The following is a 27219-nucleotide window of genomic DNA, read 5'->3' on the forward strand; positions in this document are numbered from 1 at the left end:
TACGTAGGAAGTAGCATAAAAAAGGCGATAATACATTTAAGTTCACGATGCGATATGTCATGTTTTTTGCTTCAAGTGTTATTTTCAAAGGAACAGACAAGTGTGCATGTATGTACATAAACCTAAATGTTTTTTATTAACTTGGATATTAAGACAAAAATAAACTAAACTAAAATATCATTTTGAAAAAAAAATCTGTAGCTTTCCGAACAATGTGCAGCTTTCCTTTAAAATTTCCATTACCGAATTAGTTACGATATAGTAATTGCGTAAATATAACAAAATTTTTTTTCCAGGGTAATATTTATTTAATTTTCAAAAATAAATAGTTGTTGGATATTTATTTTACTTTATATTTTTCGAAACAAGTTAAATACAAGGCTGTTAACCAATTAGAACGGCAGAACGTTATTTTATAAATTTGGCTTCTGACAAACAATACAATTCAGGCAAACAAAACAATAAACTTCTTCTGACAATTCAAACAATTCAACAATCTGCATTTTTTTGAAAGCGGTTTAGCATTATACATTTACGCGTTTTAAAGACTCTTAAAATTAACACTATTGAAAGAATTTTCAGCCATCATTTGAAACCGGTCATCATTTCAAACTGTAATAAAAGTTGATACTAAAAATATTAAAATAGTAAAAGGGGAAGTATAAAAACTGCTAACTCAAAAATACTAACAGCATAATTTTATTGCTTTACATGTTTGAGAAACAAATCGATCTAATCACTTAAGTTATCAGACATTCTTATAATCCAATAGTGCGACCACTTTATTTTCTGCCTACCTATTTCTAAAGATATGAACCTCTATCATTTCTTCTATAAAACCTTATTTTGCTTTTAAATTTTTGGAGGATGCAAATAAATGCTAGTAATTTTCATGTATATTTTTATTTCAATCGTATGTTAGCTCCTGCACAATCTCAAACCTTTTTATTCCTTTTTTCACAGAATCAACATGAACATAAACATCTTTTCTCCCTTGGTCTTCAATTAGTGAGACTTGATAATATTTTTAATATTCACTTAAGAAGCGACATTGAACTAACATGAAATTCTTTTTTAGATAACATAATAAGCGTATAAAACACTTTCGCCTTCATTTTATCAATGGGATACCTACAAGTGACGTAGTGTGGGTATCTTAATCCTGATTGGTTGTTGAAACGTGGCATTTGTTTAAGTTAGCAACTGTTCTTTCCATTCTATTTCGAGTGAACGAAGCCCGACAAGTATCAATTCTCTTAAGTGACGCATTCTAAATTCTTTCACAAAGATTCTTTTTCAATTCTTTTACTATATATTTACACAGAGACTTAACACAAAGATAGGCACGAAACCATGTCGAACATAAACAAACTAATTATGCATCGAAGATGCCAGGTACGCAAGACACAAATATAACACGGTTACAATAAAATGCGTAAACAAATTATAAATCTAAGTTAAGTAAAAGAAGTAAACGAGAAAGAATTATATTTCAACTAATTCTGTGTGCGATACGGCTCTATATTTGATTAACTTATCGTTAATTAACATTCTAACTTATGTAAAGAAACTTATCTCAACTTTAACACGCCATTTTGCTGATAAAGATTAGCTGGCGCTGACGTCATAAGTCACGTGTGTGGGTATGGGAGGTCTTCTTCTTGAAGTGCAAGTACCCAATAAGAAAGTCTATTTTTAAAAGTCTATCATTTAGATCTATTTTTTTTAAGTTTGCAATAAATTTAGGCCTAAGATTTCGATTCTGAAATAGATTTTAATATAGTACATGATAGTTTCAAGCGATAATTAATTCTTGATAGTTTTTCTACTGTCCATTTTTAAAAAACGAACTTGTATTTGAACTGACATCAAGGATTTTGCGGTAACATAATAAACTAAAAATTTGCCATTCATCTTTCAGAAGGTTATGAAGGTTATTCTTGCTTTTAAAGTCTTATGAAAACGACAATAATGGGAAATTTTCTCATATGTTTTGTTCCGGGAAGTGCAATTTTTATGCAGGTGTAAAATATGTTCATCATTTTGCGACAATTCAAGCGATAAGTTGGCGTGCTTTTATATCGAAAACGGAATCTTGTTTTCGACAATAAAGTTGACAGCAAAGCTTCATTTTTATTTATGACGATTCAAAAACGGAACTCACTTAAGAATTCATGATTGAAAAGATTTTTAAAAAAAACGTTTTTTCTTTACCAAATAAGAAATAAAATCACGATTGAAGCATGTTTTTCCCCTCTCTCTCTTTTTCTTCAAAAATTTGTTCCGTGTGTGGCAACATGAAAAACATTGCCTCCAGCATAGCAATTTTGAAACCACCGAAGCTTAAAGGCTAAAAATGTGTTAAAACAATTATTTATCTTCTCCAATATCCAAAGAGAGAATTTCGCTAAGATTTAAAAACGAATTTTGCAATAAATTCAGACATTTATTGTTAAAAATTCCATTATTAATTCTTTGAGATAGGAACGTAATGTACACATTTCTTATGTGATAACAATCATTGCGAAAACGATTTAAAACTAAGTGCTGAACTATCGTCAAACAATGTGTCTAAAAACTACAAAATTAATTTTCAGTTCTTGCGAAATATTTTGATAAGCTGTTAATGGCAACGTTAAAGAATCTGGCGTAACAACTTACTGCGCTGCTCTTAGCAGGAGGGCCTCATTTACTTTTATTGAAGAATACTTCTGAAGTTTCCGTGAAAATCTAATTGATTTTTCATGAATTATTTATAATTTCCCCCAAAATACAGACGAAACTCGTGAGCTTTTGAGGACGTTGAACTTTCAATTCGAATTTTGATTAATTCCAATGCATGTTTTCGAAAATAAATTTTTACCATTTGTAAATTACACCTGTTTTTTAATAATAACCAAAAAACAGTATTTTAAAATAATAATTTTCATGGAAAGAAATTGTCTAATATCCCTTAGAAGAAATGAGCACTTCTACTATAAGGGATTTTGAAAGTTTTCTTACTTATAATTAAATTTTTTTCCAAAAGAAATTTTTCATAATTTAACTGTAATATTTTTAATTCTAATACTTTTTTCTACTTTTGTATAACAGCAATCACAATATTTAATTGCAGAATTGGCATTGCATATACTATTCTGACAAATTTTTTTTTATAAGTTGCAAAAGGATTTAAAACACGTAAAATCAGAATGTTGATTGTTGAATGTGTATGTATACCTTATATAAATCCAAGATCCGCACCGAATTTGTGCATATACGTTTAAAAACACGGCAGACCTAACTGTCTACTTTAAAACTCTCTCTGATTCCCGGTTTACGTGCTACATTTCAAAAAAATAATCTTTCTTTCAGTGATTTGAACTTCTAACTCTGGTTATGGTAAATATAATAGTATGAATCTGTACCAGATTATACAACAAATATTAAAAAATAAAGGCTGTATATGAAGTGCCATGAATGTGCAGGATGGCCATATTAGGGTACTTACCCGTTTCGGAGGGTGGTTCAAAATCGATTACCACAGCACCTTATTATCCACCACGGTATAATAAATTTTCTTATTGCCACAATATTTATAATCGCAATACCAGAAGTATTTAATGGCACATTCAATTGAATATTGCGCCATTAATAGTTTAGCGATTTCTTATGGCCTTCAAAATAAATACCGATCTTTAATCATTCACCAAAAATGATTATAAAAATGCATAGTGTCGTAATACAAAAAATACATATAGTGTCGTTACAAATCATTTTACAGAACTACAATGAACTAATTTTAGTTATAGGTACAATTGAAATACAAAGATGTATTAAAATGCTAAATGAAAGGAGAAAAGATTCTTATTCGTGTATATAAACCGTAAAAATTTAACAGATTGTTATTGACGCAAATGATGCTTAATAAATTTTGGTAATAGATACAAATCGCAATGAAAAAATAAGTTTTGTAGTAAAAGTAAACAAAACGAGGAAATGCTTGGTTAAGTAATAATTTAAACTATACATTTAATTATTTTATCTTACAATAAATTGTAAATTTTAATTGTTGTATCTTACTTTATTAAAAAAAGGCTTCAAATTGGCTGTTTAAAAAATTTACTTAAAGGCCTTTTGCAGAATTGTCGGATAAAATAATTGTGTTATTATTTAAGAAGTCTGTTTCCGCACTTACGTTAAACTGTTTTTAATAATTTAAAATATAAAAAAGCCTATTTCAGAAAAAAAGTATTTTTCAGAAAGTTTGTTATTTGTGTAAGTTTTAAAGTCTAATTGACTTTAACTACTGTTTTTAATTTTGCAAGATTACTGCAAAATTAATTTGGTTTATATAATCCTGGTTAATCTGAGAAAAAAAACCCCATTCTTTTGCTCGTCATGGTTTATGAAGCAGTGGTAATTTCCCTCCCGTTGCTTTTAGAAAGAAAAAATAAATAAAAAGAGAAAAGTATGTATATTATGAGTGTTTCCGTTATTGATGATTTTTTCTTCATGCAAAGGTACATTTTCCCACACAAGTAGGCAGGCCGAAGCAAATGAATATAATTTTCAAGACTATTTTTTTCTTTATCTTCAAAATCATATTTTTCGGAATCGCGTAGAAGAACAAAGAACTTAAATTCTTAGGAGTAGATTTGCGAAAAAGCTTCCGTCTTTAGCTCACAATGACAATAGAACTCTCCCGAATCCGTATTTCTTTAAAAGAGTTTTAAAACTGGTATTTTATTTTATAAGGACTTTGATTTTGAATAAAGAATTTTCGAAGCACGTTATTCTAATTTAAAATTGAACTATATTTTACTAGGTGATTCCAATCAAATTATATTTCGGGGTAAATGTACTTTTACAATGGGGGGTTAGTCTAGTGAGAGTAAACCGTAATTTGAGTCTAAGAAATCAGTTTTCCAAAAATGAATCTTGATAAGTTTAAATTCGAGCTTCACAAATAATTTATTTTCACAGCGTTCCAAAGCTTTTTTTTTAGCTTTCATCAAATATATAATTTATCGTCTGACAGAAAGTTTGAGTTCCGGATTACGAAGTCTATATCTTTTGATTATTCGTAAGTAAACACTATGCCTGCAATTGAAATTCACGAAAAACGCATAATTGAATAATTTTCTTTTTCAATTTCATCACGGATATTGGAAATAAAAATATTACTGTGAATGGCTTGATTGTTATGCTGAAATAAAGTAAAAAAAATAAATAAGTATTTTATAAAAATGCTTTGATAAAAGTTTGTACAGTAATTGAGCTTCATTTATTTGCATGGTAATAATCAAAATATATTTTAAATTTCCATGAGCTTTTTATGGGTAGGATAAGTTAATCATTTGATGTTATCTTAATTTAATAAAAATATTTATTTTCATATCAACGTTTACGTCGTTCTTTCCTTAGTTTAAATATGTTAAGTTTGTTCTTATCGATTTTTAAACTGAAAGGGTTTCTAAATGATTAAAATATGTAATGGACTGTTAAATAAATACACGGAACATAAAACTCTAGTAAAATTACCGCATTGCCTGGTAATAATACTTCTGGTAAAAAGAAATATTCTGGTTAATAAAAACATAATAAGCGGTATTTAAAACATTCTTTTCTATATGTTAACAGTTTACCGGAAATTCCTGTCTTCAAAATTACAGTTCTTAATACCACACATTTGACTAAAAAAATACAAAACTAAAAACTAAATTTAACCGAATAAGTTGTTTTTATACCATGCTTTAAGGTATAATGATAAAATTATTAAATTTCACCACTTTTGTCACATTTCATCAAATATTATAAAACCATATTTTATTACCAATTTTACCAAAATCATTACCAAAGGGAATCGTTTAAACTACTGAGCATTTTGGTGTTTTCATAGAGCAAATAGAGAGGACTAACGAAATCCTAATTGCCCTTAAATTGTTTTCGCTAAATCGAGGTTATTCAAAATATTGTTGACTTCAACAAAAAATTACAAATTTCTGCCCTAAATTTAATGTATAATTGCATAAAAATACCCATAATTTGAAATAGTTCACTTCTTTATTTCGAAGTTAAAAATGCAGTTATGCACTATGTGCACAAATGTTGAAGAGTTTACTTAGAAATATTTAACTTTAATATGTTTTTACAGTTTCCCTACAATATAAAACATAAGAAAGAGTAGCAGCTTTAACAATGGGAGCTTTAGCATCGATGGGAGCTTTACATCAATGGGAGCTTTACATCAATGGGAGCTTTAGCATCGATTTGTGCCTTAGAAAATCCCCGTAGAGAAGCCAAAAATTCTATTAACTTCAATTGCACAGATTGACAGTCCATCATCACATGTGACCTAATCATTTAAGTCTATTTTTTCCTTCTCTGACCAACTTGATTGGTCTTACGGACTTCTTGTTCCTCATCGCGTAGTATAACATTTTGTCTATACGTCATTTCTATAATTAATGTAAAATAATTTAAGAGCACCAATACTAGGTTCTTAACTCGTAATACTGGGAAAACCTCCAAGAATAACGAGTGTTTTGACCTTTCCTAACTCAACACCTCCGATTTGGGGGGGGGGGAGGAACTGCTAATACATTAGAATACATTATTTTAAGCACATAAGAAAACATGAAATAAAAATGGCTTGTTGCATTGCTACAACATTATGCAAAATGGCAAAACATTGATTGTTGTATTTTTGCAACATTGTAAAAAAACGGTCATGAAAATTCAACTATTTGAAAATCTCAATTCAATTCAATTTATTCATTTCAATTCAAAAATTTTAACTTGAGTAATATTCCTGAAACCTGAAATTCTAAAATGATTCCGTTTTTTGCCTTTATTTGAATTTAATCATATAATTAAATTGTTACTATACAAGTTAAAGTAAAGGCGAGAAACAAGAAAGGAAGTATTGCAATAGCTTTCTTACTTAAGCATGAAGAAGGTTTGTGATTTGCTTATTTCTGCTGACAAGTGGGAAGGGCAGTCTAAAATTTCCAAAAATTTGCTTACGTATTTTTTGTATGATCCCTTTTTAAAAACAAGGATTTAACAAAAAAGGAAGAAAAAAAGAAACAGATGTTTCATGCGAATAATCCAATTACGATGATGAAGCTGCTTTGATTGTTAGCTTTATAATTATTTCAAGAGTGGCAACCACAGTATTATCTAGAACTACAAAATCTGCCGTATTCTGATTCCTCGTATAAGACTATTACTAAAACAAAAACTGGAAATTTGGCGCTAAGATACGTGGGCGATGAATATAAAGCAGTGTGTCCTGAGGGCATCACATCACCTGACCGCGAGTGTTATTTCGAAGAATGCTTCACCGGATAGATATTTAAACACTCCTTGCGGGTGGCCAGGACTTGAGAAAAGACTTTCAAACTTCGAGACATTATCTAAGAATTGCCTTCATAAACATTTGCAAAGGTGATGCAAGAAAAGGATGTTTATTAACTTCTTCACTTACTTAAGAAAGTTAGGAGTGAGAAATCATAAAAAGGAAAATCCCCTGCGTTTGTCTAGCTGGGAATAAAAACAGCGCAATTGTTCTTTAAACATATGTGTTTTGTAAAAGTTAAGTCTACTAACCAACCAATGAGATGACTAGTTGAAATGATATTGCCACTGATCAAATTGCTCCAGATAATATGATGAGACATCTAAGACTGGAAATTTGACTAAGTTTACAATTTAATATATTTCTTTTTACCACCGTTGAACAGTCTACCCAATTTTGGGTTTGCGACTACCCGTGTTCAACTCCGCACCATTGTAGTTTTGAACCCAATCCTGAAGACAAGAGAACTCCTGCATCAAGAAATGGGCGAAATTTTGTCTTCGTGGAGAACTGTTTGATGGAACTAACCCGCATTTGCGTTACATGGAGAAGGAGATCAAAAAAAAATGTCCGACGGATAGCCTAACGGCAAGGGGAATCTCACCCATGATCCGTCTATCACTGAGGATATTTTACGCTAGCACTATGGTCGGTGCGATCCGGGTGAGAAATTCGAATCGACCAGCTATCACTGGGATTCGGACCCGGTTCACCTAATTGTAAGGCGAACACTCTATCCCCTGAGCCACCACGGCTCAAAGTTTTATATGTCTGTCGTTGAACAACCAACCCAATTTTGGGTTTACGACTACATGTTAACTCCGTAGCCTTGTAATTTTGAATCAATCCAGAAAACAAGGAAACTCCTGGATCAGTGCCACAAAGGTATTGATTTGTTATAGGAACATAGAGGACTTTGCGACTCGACAGATTTAGCGTGCATCTGTCCCCATTTATTACACGGGGAGTCTTCGACCGGCGGATCAAGCCCACGACCTCTATGACATGGGCCCAGTGCTCTACCAACCAGGCTATCCTGGCCTCAAAGTTTTATATAGAAAAACTTCATATAAAAATTGAATCTAGCATATGTAAGAATAGGTCATAGTGGATCCTTTATGAACCATTAATTTTCCATTTATGCCACTGATGTAATTGTTCATGCCGGTATTAAAATGCTATACCAAAGATAAAATTATTTGACAAAAATTTATATCTAGTAGACGTGAAAATGGAGCTCGATTTTAAATTTCTCTGCATTTTAAGTTAAAAGTAAATTAATTTGGGGAATAAGCTCTGAAAAAATATAGAAATCAACTAGAAATATGTTTAAATACTTCTTGTAGGGATTAAATTTTTTTTCTTTATTTAAAAAAGCTTTTTTTTTTTCAGTTACAATTTTGATCAATGCATAGAATTCGTAAACTTTTGTGAACTTGATATAGTAAAATGATGTATATTAAGCTCTTGATCTTCCCAAAAAAGTAAAGAACGAAATCTTAAACAGAATCTGTTAATGTTTGGCTGAGTATATTATATGAAAGTATTGTTAGTTCCACATACTTTTGTAAAATTAAATTTCATTAACCCAATATTTTTATGATAAATAGATAATAATATTGGACCATTAATATATGCATTAATATATAATTAATATATGTGTATATTATTAATTACGATAATGAATATTATCATTAATGTATGCAAATAATTAAATATAATTCTAAAAATCACCCAGAAATCATTACCGATTCTAAAAATCTTTCAGAATTTTAATTAGTCCGTTCAGAAGAAAAACTTGAAAATTGATTTTTGTCAAGCATTGCAACAAAGCAAACTAAAAGGGATTTTTCCTTTCAATTACTTTAAAGATAATATGATGGAGGAGTTAATTTCACAGATTATAATTTTTTTTTTTTACTCGTTAGGAAAAACGGGTATTCAGTTAGTATTACTTAGTAGACAATGGGACACAGTGGACTGATTTTGGTCGCATTATTGTTATGATTATTTTTTATACTGAAAATTATAAAATCAATGAACTGGAAACAAACTTTAATAATACTCATTCATAATTTTTTCACGCATAAATCTAGATTTCAATGGAAAATGGATTTCGAATTAAAAAAAATCATTCTTCACTTAATTGGCTACCACGACTGGCCATTTTAAAAAAATATTTATTCTATCCAAATTTATAATATTGTTTTTATTTTTGATAATTTCAAACACATTTAATAGATATTTAGGACGGAATTCCTTGATGCTACTGACAAGACACTTAAAAAATATTTTAATAAAAATTTCTATAAGCTATAATTTTTGAATAAAGAAACAGTTTTAAACAAACAAATCTTTTATTATTTAATCAATATAAAAATACAAAAAAAAGCGGAAGTGTGTAAAATATTTCTAACCATGTTAAAAGAGTTACGTGCCATATACTCAGCCTTGAATCTGTTTACTATACCTTAATAGCCTATCTGGAAATTATTATCTGTTGTGAATTCTTAAATTCTATACGTTTCTGAAGTTAAAAATTAAAGCATAATTTTTTTCATTTTTTTTAAATTTTCGAGTGTTTTTTCTTTTTTATTTTTCAAAATAGAAATCTAAATATTTCAGCAATTTAAAAAGTCTGTATAGATTTTTTAAAAAAAATCATCTAACTTCCTCAAAGTGAAAAAATTTTGCGCACAAAAGTGTGATTTTTGGGTGAAATTAACTGTTGGTTTGCTACTACAGTATCTGCGAAAGAAAATTTTAGTTGTATATGTTACTGTTAAAGTGATAAATCCTGTTATTGCTAACTGGTCAATATTAATAATAACCGCTTCTTTTGTTCACAGTGAAAAATATCGCGAATTATTCACTTATACCGGTTTAATAATAATCAATGAAGTTTGGTCAATGTGATTAAACGGTTTATGTAGCATTGGGTCATAGGTGTGCCGCTTTGAACATGTGTTACGGTAGCAGTGATAAATATAGTTATTATTAATATTAACCAGTCAAAATTAATAATAACCACTTTTTTTGTTCAAGAGAAAAATATCACAACTTATTCACTTTTACCGTTTATTATTATTAATAATAAATGAAGTATGGCCAATGTGATTAAATGGTTCAACCGGTCAAAATTAATAATAACCGCTTCTTTTGGTCAAAGTGAGAAATAAAAGAGCGAAACAATGACATTGATCAAACTTCATTGGTTATTATTACTAATAACCGGTTAATATGATAAACTCACTTAAATTATTCACTTTAACCGGCTTATTTCGTTTTTATTAATATTGACCGGTTGGTATTAATAATAACCGACTATTCACACTGACCGTAACATATACATAAAGTTTTTATTTTTAAAAACCGAAATTATTAAAAAAAAAATTGCATTAGGAGCATTTATAATTACATGTTATTAAAAAGTCTTTTAAAAACTATTAAAATTAAAATACTTTTTATTAAAATTTGTCAAGATTTTTTTTCGCCAACTCTTTATTATTATTAATTAAAATATACCACTGAAAAATTTAAAAAAAAATTAATTATTAGAATATTCAACTTACAAGTGCTGTTTAGAATGCATATCTAATTGTTAAATTTAAAAACCAAGTTAGCTGGCACAAATTAAAAAAAAAAAATTCCTAAAAAGGATAAGGCAATTTCACCTTCTCACTATGATCTTATTGTACTCATAAAAAGGTTCGATAAATGCTACGATATTCGGGTTTTTGAAGAAATTTAATATCTACAAAAAAGAAGAATTTATGAAAACGATTCTAAGAAAATTGCAATAAAGTTAATTACAGTAATTAATTTATTGCTTAGTTATATGTATAATTTTCCAAAAATATTTTCTTAACAGCAAGTTTACGATTAAAACTTTTCTCTGTTTATTTTTTTCACCGGCATTATTCTACGTATTAAATTCTAATCCGTGCAAAAACTGTTTCAATTATTTGTTTCTATAACAGCTCATTATGAAACTTATAAAACTCTCGTGCTGCGCTGTAAATGAAACTTACCTATCCTAAATCAAATAAATGGATTATTTCTATTGCTTTTATTTTTTTTATTTGATTTCATTAAATCTTCGAAACATTTTATGAACGTGATGTTCGCTTTATCTGCTCAAGAAAGCGAAAAAAAGTGTTTTTATTACTTACATTAATTATTATTGCGTGCCGAAGTTTATAGATCGCTTTAAGGAATCGCGGTGAATTTTTCGTCCGACAAAACACAAAAAAGAAGATTTGTTTTTCAAAATAGTTATAATGTTTGATATTTTTCTTGGTTAAAACTGAAAACATACATTATTAAAAAAGTATTCTCGCAAGATTATATATATTTATTCACTTAGATTAAATAAATTTTTTATTCGAAGTATATCTACTTGTATTACTTTATACTGTTAATTATACGGTTAACTTGGTTCACTTTTACACCAATACTTGAATTATTTACTTTATAAAAATAAAAATAAACGTTGTAGTAAAAATAATTACGGTTTATTACCTTGAAGTAAGCTCATTAACGTATTGAAACAGCTATCAACATAAAATAATAAAGAATAATACTTTATTTCATAAAAAACTTTAAAACCTTAAAAAATTATCATTAATTCTCAGAAATTTAGATTTCTTACCCTACCGGTCTCGGGTACCCGATCGATTTTTAAATTATTTGTGCAAAACAATATGGTTCTCTATTGGACAAATATTTTACATGTTATAGTTTTAAGAAAATTTATTGGTTGGAAATTGCCGGGTACTCGGAACATCTCTAATAAAGATCGAGTATTTTCTGGTCAATTCTTTAAATTTCCGACCTATAAATATAAAATCAGAGGGAAAGTAATGTAATATCCACTCCCTAGTTGCAGCGGATAATTAGGATGGTTTATATACTATATTTTGTCGTTGATATGTCGGTAATGTTTCTTTTATCCTGTAAATTACTCTCATTTCATTATTAAAATAAATTAAGTAGTCATTTTTTTCTTATTTTAGATCCTATGTTAGAACCACAAATGTAGCGGATTTTGCGGTTTGCCTTGATTACGGATTACACAGAAAAGCAACAGAATTTCATTCTTTTACCTGGAAAAAATCTGAAGCAATTAGCGAAAAATGCGAGGTAAGATTCATTTATTAAGAGTAATTTTTTTTTAAAAGTATTCAGTGCTAAGCTTATTATTTATTCACTATTTTTTATTGAAATTATTGTAAAAATTGAACAATTTCTTTATATTTTGAAGTGTTATAACTTGAAACACAACGTGTGCAGCTTTCAGCTTTAGACAGAGATGGAACACCGGTGTCCCTTTTATATTTTTTATATTGACCCTTAAGCATTATTTTTTTCATAATTGACCTAAATTGATACAAAATAAATAAAAATGTATGTAAAGTTGGTTAATAAATATTCTGCGTGAAAGGGTTAAGCATAATAAATGGAAAAACTATTTTAATAGGTAATGGCAGACGATTTTGTTGTTTTTGGAAAGGACTCCATGATTAACTCTTCTATAAGTCTGATACGTTAAAATTGGAATCGCAGACGATTGGATAGAAAAATTTTTCCAACGTTGCCACTCAAAACTGTGAAAATCAGCCACTATATTAAATATTAAATACTGTTTTTCAACTCGTCATGTAAGAGCTTTGTTATACGAAACATCGTTTTGCAGCTCGCTGGAAATCCATTTCAGGATTCATTGTGTAAATCTCAAATAAATCATTTGTAAACAAAACCTTATAAAAAATATACGCTTAAAACCACAGTAAAAAACATAATAATATTTCTCCAAGCTTATCTCTAACGGCTTTTACACTGTCTAGAAAAAAGAAGAAGAAAAAAGACGAACTTCTTCTTTATTTTGAAAGAAAAAACCTAATTTTATGTGCTTTAGATATTAACTTCCGTAACTTGTTATTCATCACTATGAAATACCTCACATTTTTTATCCGCTTCTTCTTAGTTAGAACGGTACATACAAACCCCGTAATTATACTTCATTCTCTGGCTTTTAAAACTTCAGAGAGTTTCAGGGTTGAGTTGGCCCCTGTCACAACAATTGAAAGTGAGCAAAAAAACTCATTTTAACCCACTCTATCCTCGACATAACAAGCCAGAACTTTTTTTCTTCTTCTCGTAGTTATGTAATTTGTTATTTTCACCCTTTTTTACCCAAATGTTTTTGACTCACTGATTGAATTTATGTAACCCGCATTCCCATGAACTGGTAACCCATGAGCCTATCTTACGAGTTCACGAAAATTACTGTGATTTCCAATTTTATTCTTTTTCTTCTTCTTTCTATTCGCATACGAATTGTTTGTGAGAAAACAGGAAGAGGAATGATTCGAAGCCCTCCCGTGACTGTTCACCATAAAGTTCTATTAGTGTCCTTTGATTACTGTACATGGAGATACAGACCGATGGTTGTAAACGCGCTTGGTTACCATTCTTTCAAAGGAAATTTTCGTTCGTTTTGATTATCCCGATGCAGAAAAGAATTTTTTTTTTTTTAGAATCCGTGATAAAAAGGGATAAATAATTAATATTGACGCGTCCCTTATAAAGAACGCGAAGATCTTTTTAATATTGCGCTTTAAAAATGCGGTAATTTTTGAAAATGATGCTGACAGGTGATTTCTTTTCTCGCTTTGATTGCAATTCTTTAATAAATTTAGCCTAGATTTTTAACTGAGTTACCGAATATTCAGCATCACAATAATTATTGAAGTTCATTAAAATTATGTTAGTATAGAAGCTGGGCATTCTTTCAAACGAAGTCTTTCTTTCATAAAACCTTGGCCGTTACAGGATACAGATCTTCACAGTTAACAGAATTCGACAAACCAAAGAGGATTTGCTTTTCTTGTAAGATTCGGAAATCTCTTTGATTGTACTTCTGAATTACATTTTTAAGGTGTCTTTGAATGCAGTATACTCAGGGATATTTAGGGCTAAAGGGATAAGAAGACATTTCATTGCTTAAAGGGGAAAATAAAAATGTTTTTTTTAAATTTTGAAGCGTTTTTATTGCAAATGTTATGCATTTCATAATTATTTGGGCAACACTGGAATTCATGTTCATTTATTCATTGTTAGAATTAACAGGCAAACGAAGAAACACAATTACACAAGATTACACAAGTGAAAGTTAATTCGATTGTAAATAACACAAAGGAATGATAGTTTTATCAATATAGGATCTATATCTATATTATAGATAATAGAAGTGACGTAGTTGAATAAATGTAAGCTTTATCTATGTTAAATCATGTCACTTAATTCTCATTTTCTTTCTCGAAATATAAAACAAAGTTCAATTTCTTCCTTTATGTAACAAATTGCACGCTTTTCCTTTTTAGCTGAAAAATAAACATGGATTACATAAAACAATAACTTTTGGAAAATTATAAAATGAAATAAACTAGTTAAAACTTTGGTTTTAAAGTAATATTATAGTATTTTATTCATTAAAAATGTGCACAATTTTTTAAAAGGATTTGTGTTTTAAAAAGTGTTAGTTTGCAATATAAATAAATTCAACACCCATTTTCCATTAAAGTTATCAAGTACTTGTTCGAATCTACAAAAAACAATTTTTGCAAAAATGTCACTATAATGGCTTTTCAATAAAAATACGTACTTAATCAAAATTTCTTTTTCACATTTAACAAGACAATTGCGTCTTTGGTAATGAAGAAGTGATGTTTTTCAAGGACATTCTTCATTCTAATTCTTATGAGATCAATTTTGTTCTTTGACTCAGACTATTATGTCCTTTCCAAGAAAACACTCTAATGGAGTTAAAGGAAAAACTTCGCTTCATTACAATATTCTGAAGAAAAAAAAGCTATTGCATCAATTTGAGTTGATGCAATAACTAAAGATAAATGTGCCTCTTTGTAAGATGCTTTTTTTTCATTGCCACTTTTATAAGTGGCATATCTTCAATATTATCTCTTATTTAGAAGTCTATATATACAAAACTAGTTAGAATAATTGAACTGTTTTTTTTTCCAAGTCACATGATGAGATAGATGGGTTTAGTAACCGATTGGTATTTGTCATGATTGATATTTTGAGATGGTCTTTACACTGAAAATATTTACGTTAAAATTAATGGATCGATTTCAAACAAAAGAGTAAAATAGTTCAAATAATTTTTCATTCTGGTTTCTTTGATGACATTTCCAAGAACTAATTTAAACATCACGAATGTTTCTAGGTTATGAAAATTCAATTCTAAAGAAATTAGGCCATTTATGTTTAAATTCACAAATCCATAAAACGAATTACTGATCTTTTTTTATCGTTTTTACTAAATATTTATTTACATCTATTTATGTTTTATGATTTTTTTCATGAAATATAAATACTCATTAAAATACTTTCATGACAAAATAGTACTGTAGGTCTGTGGTTTCTCACAATTACCAACGAAAAAACTTAGGAGTTCCTGCTAAGTTATTTAGTTTTGATTGCACTGATATAAATTACTGAAAATATAATTTAGGGAAAAGAGAAGTAAAGAATCGCAGTAAATGAGCGATAAAGAATACAATTGGAAGAACGTTTAAAATATTTAAGGAAAAGATAACATATTTCGCGTTAAAATACTCGTCCAGCAAATAAATTATTCTTTTCCTGAAAAATAACTTGTAAAAATGCAAAGGAACTGTGGAATTAATTATTCAAAATAATAGAATTTGCATTTAATTTTTAATTTAATATTATTACTTTAGCCTTTCAAAACGTTGATATCCGGTTGAAAACTGAAGTTACAAATTAAAGCATAACCTTTTACAGCAAGCAGTACTTTTCCTTAACGTGGTGAATAGCACTTGGCGACGTATTCAATTTGATAATTGTTCTTTTTTGATAATTTAGAACCTAATTACTTTAAAATATGCGAAATATCATAACAATTACTTGGAATTGGTGACAATTCCAATGTTAAGATAGTAGTTTTTCATAATTATTCCGAAACAGACAATGATAAACTTTATTTATGAATTTCGAACTTAACCATACTATATATAAATCAATCAACTCAATTAACAAATAGCGCTTCATGTAACTTCCTTGTTAGTCATTCCCCATTAACTATGTATCATATAAAAGTAAAAATTATAGGAATTATTAATCAATTGTTTTTCGTAGTGAAGTGAAAAAAAAAGAAACGTATGTCTTCATCAACGCATTTAAAGACAAGCTGGACATCATTATAATAGGTTAAGAGATTGGTTCAAGGATACTTAGACGCGAGGAGGGGGTGGGGCAGATAATGAATTCAAGCATTTTTGCAACATGAAATGCAGGTGGTACGTCACGTGACTTCGGCTTTCATTCATCCGTAAAAAAATTACAAAATGTCTCAACTCCACCCACATATATAATTTCACCCCGACCTTGTGGCAACTCTCTTTACAATGGAGTAAAAAAATAATCAAATAAAAAAAATCAAATAACGTATTCTTAGCTCGTACTCTTGTCTCGATTCAAACCTTGAATCACGGTGGACATCATCCTGTTGCTATTGAGAAGCTACTAAAACATGTCCCGTCAATTGACTACAGGGATATAACATGGTTTTACGGTTTGTGTCTTTATGAAGAGTACGCTTGTTCATTCTGTTAATGCTCGCATAAAAGAGCATGAATGATTTCAGCACGTTTTAAAAATTTTGTGTTTATGATAAGTAAAACAAGCGATGTATTCATTTACTTAATTAATATTTAAGATCTAAAATAATAAAATAAAGAGCTTGTGTGTCTGTTCTTATAGCTCCAAGACCGACACTAGATAAAAGGGGCAATTTTTGCCCCCTTTAGCAATTTACCTTAAAAAATTGTCAAAAAATTTAAATTAGATCGTACATGAGGGACGCTTAAAAAATTTAGTTTTCTCATTGATTAATCCATTAATATAAATAAAACTGTGGACGATTTTAATAGTGGCATCAGTGATGTTTACTTGCTTATTGCTCTCATTAATCAAAAAAGGAGTTTATTGCTCATTCCAAGATTTTTAATTATTTTTTATTCGTTATGTCAGATAAATTCAAATGTTCAACCTGAGAGAGGTAGCTTAGGTGGACTATGTCTCCGAATTAGTATTTGAGTAATATGAAACCACGTGTTGATGTCTTTTCATATAATTATACATTTAAAACATATTCCTATAAAACTAATTTGAAATTAATGGTGTTTGAAATTGGAAAAAGAAAATAAGTTAAGTACTGAAAAGCAAAATTAATGGAGAAATAGTACTGAATTGCTCAGGAGAAAGATAAAAGAAAACTGTAACACTATTATTGACGCCAATGATGCTTGATTAATTTGGGTGAGAGATACTGATTGGAATCAAAATATAAGCTACGTACTAAAGAAAAATATTGGTGGAGAAATAATACTAATTCATTTACGATGAGCGTAGTAAATCGCCTAACTATTATTGATGCCCATCATGCTTACTTAATTTTGGTAATAGTTACTAACTGAAATAAAAATTTAAAAAATTATGCATTAAAAAGCATAATTAATGAAGAAATAACTGAAATAAGAAATAAATAAATTATGTACTAAATAGCAAAATTATAGATAAATTGTACTAATTCGTTCAGAAGATAAGTAAAATATAGCCATACTACTGTTGAAGCTAATGATGCTTAATTAATTTAGGTAATATTACCTATTACCAAATAAAAATTAAGCTATGTGTACGGAAAAGCAAATTTAATGGTGAAATGGTACTATTTCGTTCAGGAGGTACATAAAATTTCGCCATACTATTATTGACGCCAATGGTGCTTTACTAACTTTGGTATTATGGTAATTGGTGAAATTTTAATAAATACCAAATATACTAATGTAGGTGAAATTAGTATATTTGGTACCTATTAAAACTGCATTAATATTGTAAAGCTGTGACATAGATAATGTGGAAAGAGGTCTTGTACATTCTTTCGAAAGGGATGAGTACCAGAGTTAATTAACCAGAATTAACCTTAATTTTAGTAAATTTTTACCATCATGGAGTCGGCTTCGAGCAATAGCACCATTCCAAACGATATTAAATAAAGTTAATCATAATTCTGATGGGATTAATTACTAAAAACGGCCTTTGCTTAATGTAATAACGTCACCGGCAAGGACTAAATAATAATATATAAATAAAAATTAAAATTATTTTATCCTTATTAATTGTATTGGTATACGTCTTTCTGTTTTGTGTATAATTTCGTAGTACTATCTAGTACTGATTTACTGATAGTTTAATTTTTTCCACCCTGTACGGAGAAACAGTGTTTAGCTAGTACTTTATAAGATGATAAAAAGACATCAATTTAAAAAAATTATGATGTTAATTAGATTTATTTTTAAACAAGCAATTATACTTACAGTATCCTGTTGCAATTGTGAAGCTACTAAAACATTCCCCATCAATTGATTAAAGAGATGGAACTTGGATTTACATTTTGTATTTCATGAAGTAACCGCTTGTGCATTCGCTTATAATAGGATTAAATGTTTGAAAATGTAAAAAGTTTTATTCGGGTCAATTTAATTTCAATTATCTGTAATAATTTCATTTGAGTAAAAACTGAGTTTCGAAATTAGATTTTAAATTTATTTTTGAGAAAAAATATTCGATTTTTTTGTTTTTACATTTGAAGCGTGTTTTCAATTTACAATGGTTTTGGCTGCTGTAATAGTACGGACCAGTAACTTCAAGACAGGGCGGGGCGTTTTCCTGTCCCAGTCCGGCTCCGACAATGTATCAGCTGCTGAATTGTATATGTCAGATTGATCCCTTTTTTATACGTTTTTTATTCTTTGTAATGAAATTTAACAGAGAAACAGATCTATTTATAAATTTTTTTTCGAAGGAGTTGTAACAAAGGAGCAGATAAACTATCAAATTTTCGCTTGTTTGCTGAAATGCATTAGAAGAACAGATTGATTTATCAAGTTTTTCTCTTATTTTGAACCACACCCAGGAACGAATTTACTATCATGTTTTCCTTTTTAGATTAATTGTAAACAAATAATAGATCTTTTAGCATTGCTCTTATTAGGTAAATGAATTTGCAACAGTAGTCAAAAGCACTTTTCAGATCAATTTTTATTTCACTTATAATTGAGCTTTTAAAATATCTTCTTTTTGGCAATTCTGTCGGATTGAAGCTTATTTATATTCTGTTTCAGATCTCTAAAAGTTACTTTTACAAGCTACTGTTGGATTCAAAACATCTGTCATGCAAAATATTAGCTTTTCTTTGTGTTTCACAACCTAAACTGATGACCCCAAAACATACTCATTCATTGATTTTTTTTGAAGAGTAGGTTTTGATGATTATTACTTCATCTGTCATCGAAATTGTGCCAAGTCAACGCTGATCAACACAAAATGCCACATTTTAAATGAAAGAGATATTCGTTACCACCCAGTGAAAGTTGAAAACGCCCGAAATCGCCTCCAGGGTGCCATTGTCTCAAAAGGCACTCTTCGCCTCCAGAAGATCTTTTTTTTTTTTTTACCTCACGTTCTCATTTCCGGCTTCAGGTAAATTAGACAGGAGGTGAAAGGAGTGTGAAACATTTATTAATAGGGTAGCTTCTTCTTTTGTCGCCAGAAATGGCGATTCGCAATGCTAATAGTCCGTGGTGTCTATTCCATTGGTTTGGTCCGCACCACTTGCCAACTAACCTCGTGAAAGAGCCAAGTTAGAGAAACATTTAGTTTATTTTCACTTTCTTTGAATGTTTTTTCTCGGGAAAGAAAATTAGTAGAGATTATCACCTTCTCGATGAGCAAGAACCAGGAAATCAACTTAGAACACTCGCTGTGCTTCATGGTCTTCCTGCTTAATTTTACACTCGTGTTTGCTTTAAGATGCTGTACCAGGAACTCTGTTAATACCGGATATTCTGAATTCTTTGTAAATAAAAAAAAAACAACGTCAAAGATTACATTATATATTTAAAACTAAAGATTGTGTATGGGAAATATTTCGTTGATTAAATGTTGTGTGCGGATAAAAGTCTATGTCTTACATGTTAATGGCAAGTAAATTATATAGTAAGAATATTTTCGCTTTTTTTTTTTTTTTTTAACAATTTTAAAAAGTAACTACGGTAAATTCTTATCACTACTTATAAACTGAGATGTTTGACTTCAAAATAAGCTCAATCCATTATTTTTTCTTCTTAATATAGTGCATTGTTTGTACAAATGCAAAAACAATGTCAAAGACTGAAATATAAAAGTAAACCAAAAATTTTGTTGACTAAATGCTGTCTGTGTGTAAAAATCATCTTCTCAAACGTTATTATGAACACAAAAATTATATTTTAGGAAGAAAAAAAATTTCACTTAAAAAAGTAACTATGCTGAATTTTTACCACTTTTAAAGAATTGAGATGTTTGATTTCACAATGAGCTCAATCCAATATTTTTTTTTACTTTTAAGAGATAAAAATAAAAACGCCTTTCATTCAGTTATATGTGTATGAATCTTTAAGGAATTGAGGAACAGTTTAAAAATAGCCAAAAATATTTCATTTTCAAGTAAGTTAAACATAAAACTAAGCATTCTGAATTGGTTTTTATACAAGAAATAGGAGTGTTTCATTAATTGTAATGCCATATAATTCAAGAGTAAACACTATCGATAACACTGCCGGTAAATTGGGGTAAAAGTTTTCCGAATCAACTCCATTCATTAATTTTCTTTTAATTTACAAAACATAGAAATAAAAACGTCTTTTATTCAGGTATTTGATTATGGATCCTTAAGAAATTGAAGGTCCGGTTTAAAATAGCCTAAAATGTTTTAGTTTTCAAGTAAATAAGTTAACATAAAGGAAAGACGTTCTGAACTTAGCTAGTTTTAATACGCGAAGTCGGAGAGTTTCATTAATTTAAGTGGTATATAATTCAAGAGTAATCATTATCGATAACTCAATTAGTTAACTGCGTGCTCTATTAATTTGAAGCTCAATCTATTTACAAAACTTTTATGAAAGATTTAAAAAGATTATAAAAGATATATATATCGTCGTTGCCGGAAGAATCCAGAATAAAAGGAGACATGTTTATTAAGGTCATATTCGGTATTTTTAATTTTACATTTAACAATGAAAAACCATAAAAGCTTTAAATTTAATATAGAATATAATTAATTCTATTATTAAACCACATTATTATTAAGACTATTGTATTTGTTTATTATTCATGAGATAATTTGTTTGATGAATTTCCAACTGTCCATTTGAATCAGATATTCTATATCTCTGATGGACCCTCTTCCGATGTTGATTGTTTAAATTTCAGTTGCTCATTAGAATCAGATATTCCATATCTTTGATGTACCTACCGTTTCACCCTGTCGACTTATAACATCGTTGGATTGTGGAAGAATAAAAACAGGGGAAAGAGGGCACAAAATTTATTTAATAATTATTGGACGGAGAACATATGAGCCGCTCAGAGGCCAATGCGGTTAAGTCCATTTTTTGATATTTTCTGATTTTTGGAAATTTTGATGAAATAAATAATAATCTTCTTAGTTATTAAAGGATTTACTCGTTGGTTACTTTTTTCTAGGTTAGACAGCCCTTTTTTTAATAGTTTCTGAATATATTGTATAATAATTTCAGAAGCCATTGTGAATAAGTCCACCTTTTATCAATATTTTTTTACATAAACTTTGAAATAAAAATTTAATTCTTCATCTTCTTTCGATATTTGTTGGTAACACTGAAAAACAAGAAATTCATAGTAACTCAGGGTTGCCAGACGTAGTATTTTTAATTCTACGGTAGTATTTTTTCACCAAAAAAAGGGGGTATGGTATTTTTCGAAGTATTTTTTTAAAATGTGGTACTTTTTTATTTATTTTATTTTCATTTCCTAAAACAAAGAAAAGTGCCACTCTAGTTTTGAAGTAAAAAACAATTTTTGAAATAATCCAACAGTTTATTTTCTATTAGTCACTGTATCTAGTGATGATTGAGAAAAATAAAAGTTCGTTTATACTAGTAGACATAAATTTCTTATCTTTTTCAGCTGCCAAAAGGTATAAGTCCTAAAATTTTTAAGATGCTGTCATTATTTCAATAAATACTTACGTTTTTATTTACACATCCTGTACATATCTTGTTTTTTTTGCAGAGTTTACACCTCGAAAAAAGACTTTATACACTTTTCTAATTAAATTATTAAACCAAGAATTTTAAAAACTAATGCATCAAAAAACATTAATTTTCTCAATTGTTGTGTTTTGGACTTAACCGCATTGGCTTCTGAGCGACTCATGTATCAAAGTGATACAAAACCGCTGTGCTCCCACCATAAAAGTTAGGGAAAATCTTGCAAAGTAAATCCGTAAAATGTTTCGTTTTAGGGAATAAGGGAAAACTTAATAATTATAATTGGTCTGTTAAATGGGTTCAGGGAAAAATTTTTCCCATGAAAATTAGTCAAAGGAATAATCGCCAAAATGGTAATTAATGCATACTTGAAGTAAAAATGGATTAAAAGATATGATGCGAATTTTAAAGTGTGAGAAAGAGCGTTTCGTTTTGAATTATAAATTAATAAAAGGATTTACGGAAAAGGAATAATATAAACAGATATAGTTAAAGCTATTTATGTTTTATATATATATATATATATATATAGCTAATTTTAATACAAACTAGGTAAGTTTTATCAATTTTAACCCCTTGGGGACGGGTGATTCAGAAAAGCATTCTTACAAAATCAGAATCAAGTTGTAATTAAATAAAAAAAGGTAACTTAAATGTAGTCGTTGCTAATTTGACAGACTTACTTTGCTTTTACTTTAATTATTGTTAGTTTAATCATACATATAATGAATGTTAATTCAAAGTATAACTAAATAGTTTTATTTTGAACAAAGTAATGGTGAATTAAATAAATCAAATAATTATAACTCCGCTCACAAATAAACTGCTAAATAAATACTTTGATTACCAGTATTATCTTTTTACCCTGATTGATACGGTTTTATGCTGGCACGTATTTGTGACAATCGGCGCGAAAGGGTTAACAGAAAAAACACCACTGAAGTATAAACTGAAGCGCTGATTTTTTAAATTAGTTCAATATCTATAAGACTATAAACAATATCTATTATCTAGGCGTTTGAGTTTGTAAAAAGATTAAGGTTTGTATTTGTTTCTAATCTATTAAAACAGTTTTAGCTTGTATATAAATTTAAAATTTATTTGGATAAAGTTGATTTTATTACAGACTAGCTGGGTATTGTTATTTCTCGTAGTAACCCGATTACCAATTACTACTTTTTTCTGTTTCACTTCCGTTCCTTTAAGCAAAAATAATTCACTAAAAGACTTTTCTTAGTTATTTTATTTATTTATTTATTTTTGTTTTTGCTTTATCAAACATTATTTATTCATTGCGTTAAAAACAATCAATAGCACGTTAGATTTAGAAAACTCTTTATATTAATATTTTGTACGACTATTTTTTAGATCAGTAAGAATATAAGCTTTAATGTTCACCAATTCAAAAACTACACGTTTACAGGGTAAAACAGTTATATTTACTGTATTTCTCGGTTGTTTCTCAATGGAAATAAATAAATGGGCTTGCCGAGCGACAGCGAAAAAAGGGCTCTGTCTTTGCTTTCATTTGGTAGAAGATCTGTTACCTCAGCTCATGCAGGATTATTACAAGGGTTATTTAACTCTACTGTTGCTGTGGTTCTACAGTTAGGGCGTATCGATTTATCACCTGATGTATACAATGACCGAGAAATATTAATCAACTTGTCATTTTTTATATTTTGATAAATGAAAATGTATTTCCGACAAGCTCAACACAAACAAGTCAAGCAAAAAAATAATAATAATTTATTCTCATTTTTGTGATTCTTAAGCTTACGGTGTAACTTAAGTAAATCAATAATTCTAGTCTAGGGTAAAATAAAAATTATTGTTTTATTCGTACTATGTGTGGGTTGGTATTGGTTTATTAAACATATCTTTCTGATCTAGTGTAAAGCTATGATGCGATTAAAAGTTTAAAATCTTTTCCACATTTTTAAGGAATTTACTTTTATTTTGTTATCATTACCCTCGTAGTATAGCTACTTATTTTACTTGAATTATTATTCATTTATTTATTTTTTTGGTTTTGTCACCAATGGTTTGGCATGAAAAGACAAAAACTGAGTAAAAAATTTACGTTTAAAATTTTATTCATTTTCCTGTTGAAAAATCGCACAGTAATAAACTAATACTAAGATTTCGTTTTCGGTATGACTAGTTTAAGAAATTTTGCTATACCTTAGAATAAGAATATAGGAATACGAACGTAACTATAAGAATGTAAGAATAAGAATGTAAGAATAAAATATAAGAATAAGAATGTAAGAATAAATAATAAGAATAAGAAAGCAAGAATAAAATATAAGAATAAGAATAAAAATATAAAAATAAGAATAAAAATATAATAATAAGAATAACAATATAAAAATAAGAATAAAAATATAAAAATAGGAATAAAAATATAAAAATAGGAATAAAAATATAAAAATAAGAATAAAAATATAAAAATAAGAATTTTAGAATAAGAATACGAGAACAAGAATTTAAGAATAAAAATAAAAGAGTATGAATATAAGATGTAGATAATAATGTAAGAGTATTGCTATTTTGCTATATAAATTCATACGCATACCCTTTTTGAGTACAGATATAGAACAGTCACTATATTGAAAACATGTGGCTACAGTCACTGTATTCGAAATATATGTCCACGTATACCCTTTCTAAGAACACTTGGAGAATAGTCACTGTATTAGAAACAAGTGGTCATGCATACCCTTTGTAAAGACATGTTTTAAATAATTAATGTATTTAAATTATACATTTTTTTTGAAGTATAATATTTTAATACATTTTTATATAATACGAAACTTGTTGATACGTAACTTAGTCTTGACTGCTAGCGTATTTCAGAAATGTTTCTGAAATTTTTAAAATCTATCATTATATTATACAAAAACTTACTGGTAAATAATTTGAACACACTACTGCTCTTGTACTTGAGAAAAAGTAGTGAAATATTTGCTGTGTGTAATATAGCTCATGCATTTGATGACACGAGATTCAAACTTAGCGCTTTCATTTTCGATTATGCAGATATTTTTTAAAAATAATAAAATTTGCAAATTATATATTTTTAAGATAAATTTTCATTTTGAAGTTTTTGTTCAAGGAGTCAAATTTTCTTTTCAAATTATGACAGTATTTTTAATGTTGATACTATTTCAAACTTAAAAATGAATTTCAAAGGACATTTTTACAATTAATACATTTCTTCAATTATTATTTTTAAATTTTGTGCATTTCTTAAATAATATTTGCTGCCAAAAGTTTTTAAAGGTATTTTAAAATGCTTTTAAAATACCCTTACATGTTTCAACAACAAACATTTTTTTAAAGGGATAATAAACACGGATATAAAGCAATTACTTATTCGTTCACCATAATAAAACAAATATTTTCAAGACAATCTGATTTATTTTAACAAACAATATCATTTTAAACGCTTTTTTTAATAAATCCACAAAACAGACATCTCTTAAAAATTCACTGATGTCGAGGTTACAATTTTGAATTAACCAAAGTTTGTTTAGGAAATTCAATGTTACCCCAATGGAACAATTTTATTTACTTTTCACCGAAACTGTAAACAACAATTGCTTTAATCTCGAAGTCAATAGTTTATTTCTTTATAAAAGCTTTATATTTGATGGAGTTTTTTTTCTTTTTATAAAATTGCAACTTGTTTATTTGTTCCTAAAGTATGAAGTAGGATTAAATTGAAGATGAAATTCCAAATTATGGATAATTGAACGAAAGAAATTATCTGTATTATGAAGAAAGACTACTTTGAATTGGTATTAACAGCACTATTATTCTAACTTATGAAAATATAATCCAAAATTAATGCGTGATTTGGAAGATATGTTTTGAAATTTTTTTTAACCCGCTGGGGACGTATAAAAAATAGACATCAAAAGAAATTCCATCTTAATTTCCAAAAATGGAGTGCACAGGGAACAAGAAACGAATAATAATATGTTATATCATCCAAAAAATTCGTCGAGATGTTTTTTTGATAAATTTTTTTAAAGATTGTTTGACGTTTACGCTATAACCCTGTAACATGACTGGAATATTTAATTGTATTTATTGATAGAAACAGATGGTGTAAAGCGTTACAGTGTACAGGCTATCTCTTAGTTGTTGCCCGAAATCGCTTTTTAGATTCGTATTCCAGAGAGCATTCGACCTTGACTTTCAATTCGAACTGTTTTTACGTCCACCCATGCAAAAGCAATCATGGGTTGAAAGACCACAAAATTTATGAGTTCGTTTTCCAGTGCGAAGATAAAGTTTTAAAAGACAGGTTGGAATTTTGCTGAATTGCTTTTTGCCATTTCGTATGTCCTAACTGATTATGACTCTTTTTAAAGTGACAACCATTTTTTTTTCTCATTCTTAAAAACTTTTGATAGTGGTGCGTTGACATAAATCACGACCAGTTATTGTTGTCTTCAAGTTGAAATGGTCAATAGGGTAAACGATTTGTTAGAAGCACTTGAAAAAATATAGTCCTTTCTATATTCTAAAATGGAATAATTTGAAAGAACTGTATGAACGTATTTTAAAGGTTTCTCAAATAAAAAACTATTTTATCATATTGAAACGCTATAATATATTGAAATAATATATATATATATATATATATATATATATATATTAAAATAATATATATTTGAAAAAATATGAATA

At 28.6% G+C, this 27219-nt stretch overlaps 1 protein-coding gene across 2 annotated transcripts in view; it reads left to right on the plus strand.

Annotated features, from left to right (window-relative positions):
- The window catches only part of LOC107442886 (uncharacterized), a 95699-nt gene that overhangs the window by 28463 nt on the left and 40017 nt on the right, over window positions 1-27219 (plus strand). For both annotated transcript variants that reach the window (XM_016056561.5, XM_043042784.3), the window contains one exon: window positions 12358-12484. In XM_016056561.5, coding sequence (XP_015912047.2) covers window positions 12478-12484 — 7 coding nt within the window. In that variant the 5' untranslated portion in view covers window positions 12358-12477. The remainder of the gene's footprint in view (window positions 1-12357; window positions 12485-27219) is intronic.

Source organism: Parasteatoda tepidariorum, chromosome 8 (assembly GCF_982258835.1).
Source record: "Parasteatoda tepidariorum strain Cologne lab strain chromosome 8, Ptep-v5.0, whole genome shotgun sequence".
Classification (NCBI taxonomy): Eukaryota; Metazoa; Arthropoda; class Arachnida; order Araneae; family Theridiidae; genus Parasteatoda; species Parasteatoda tepidariorum.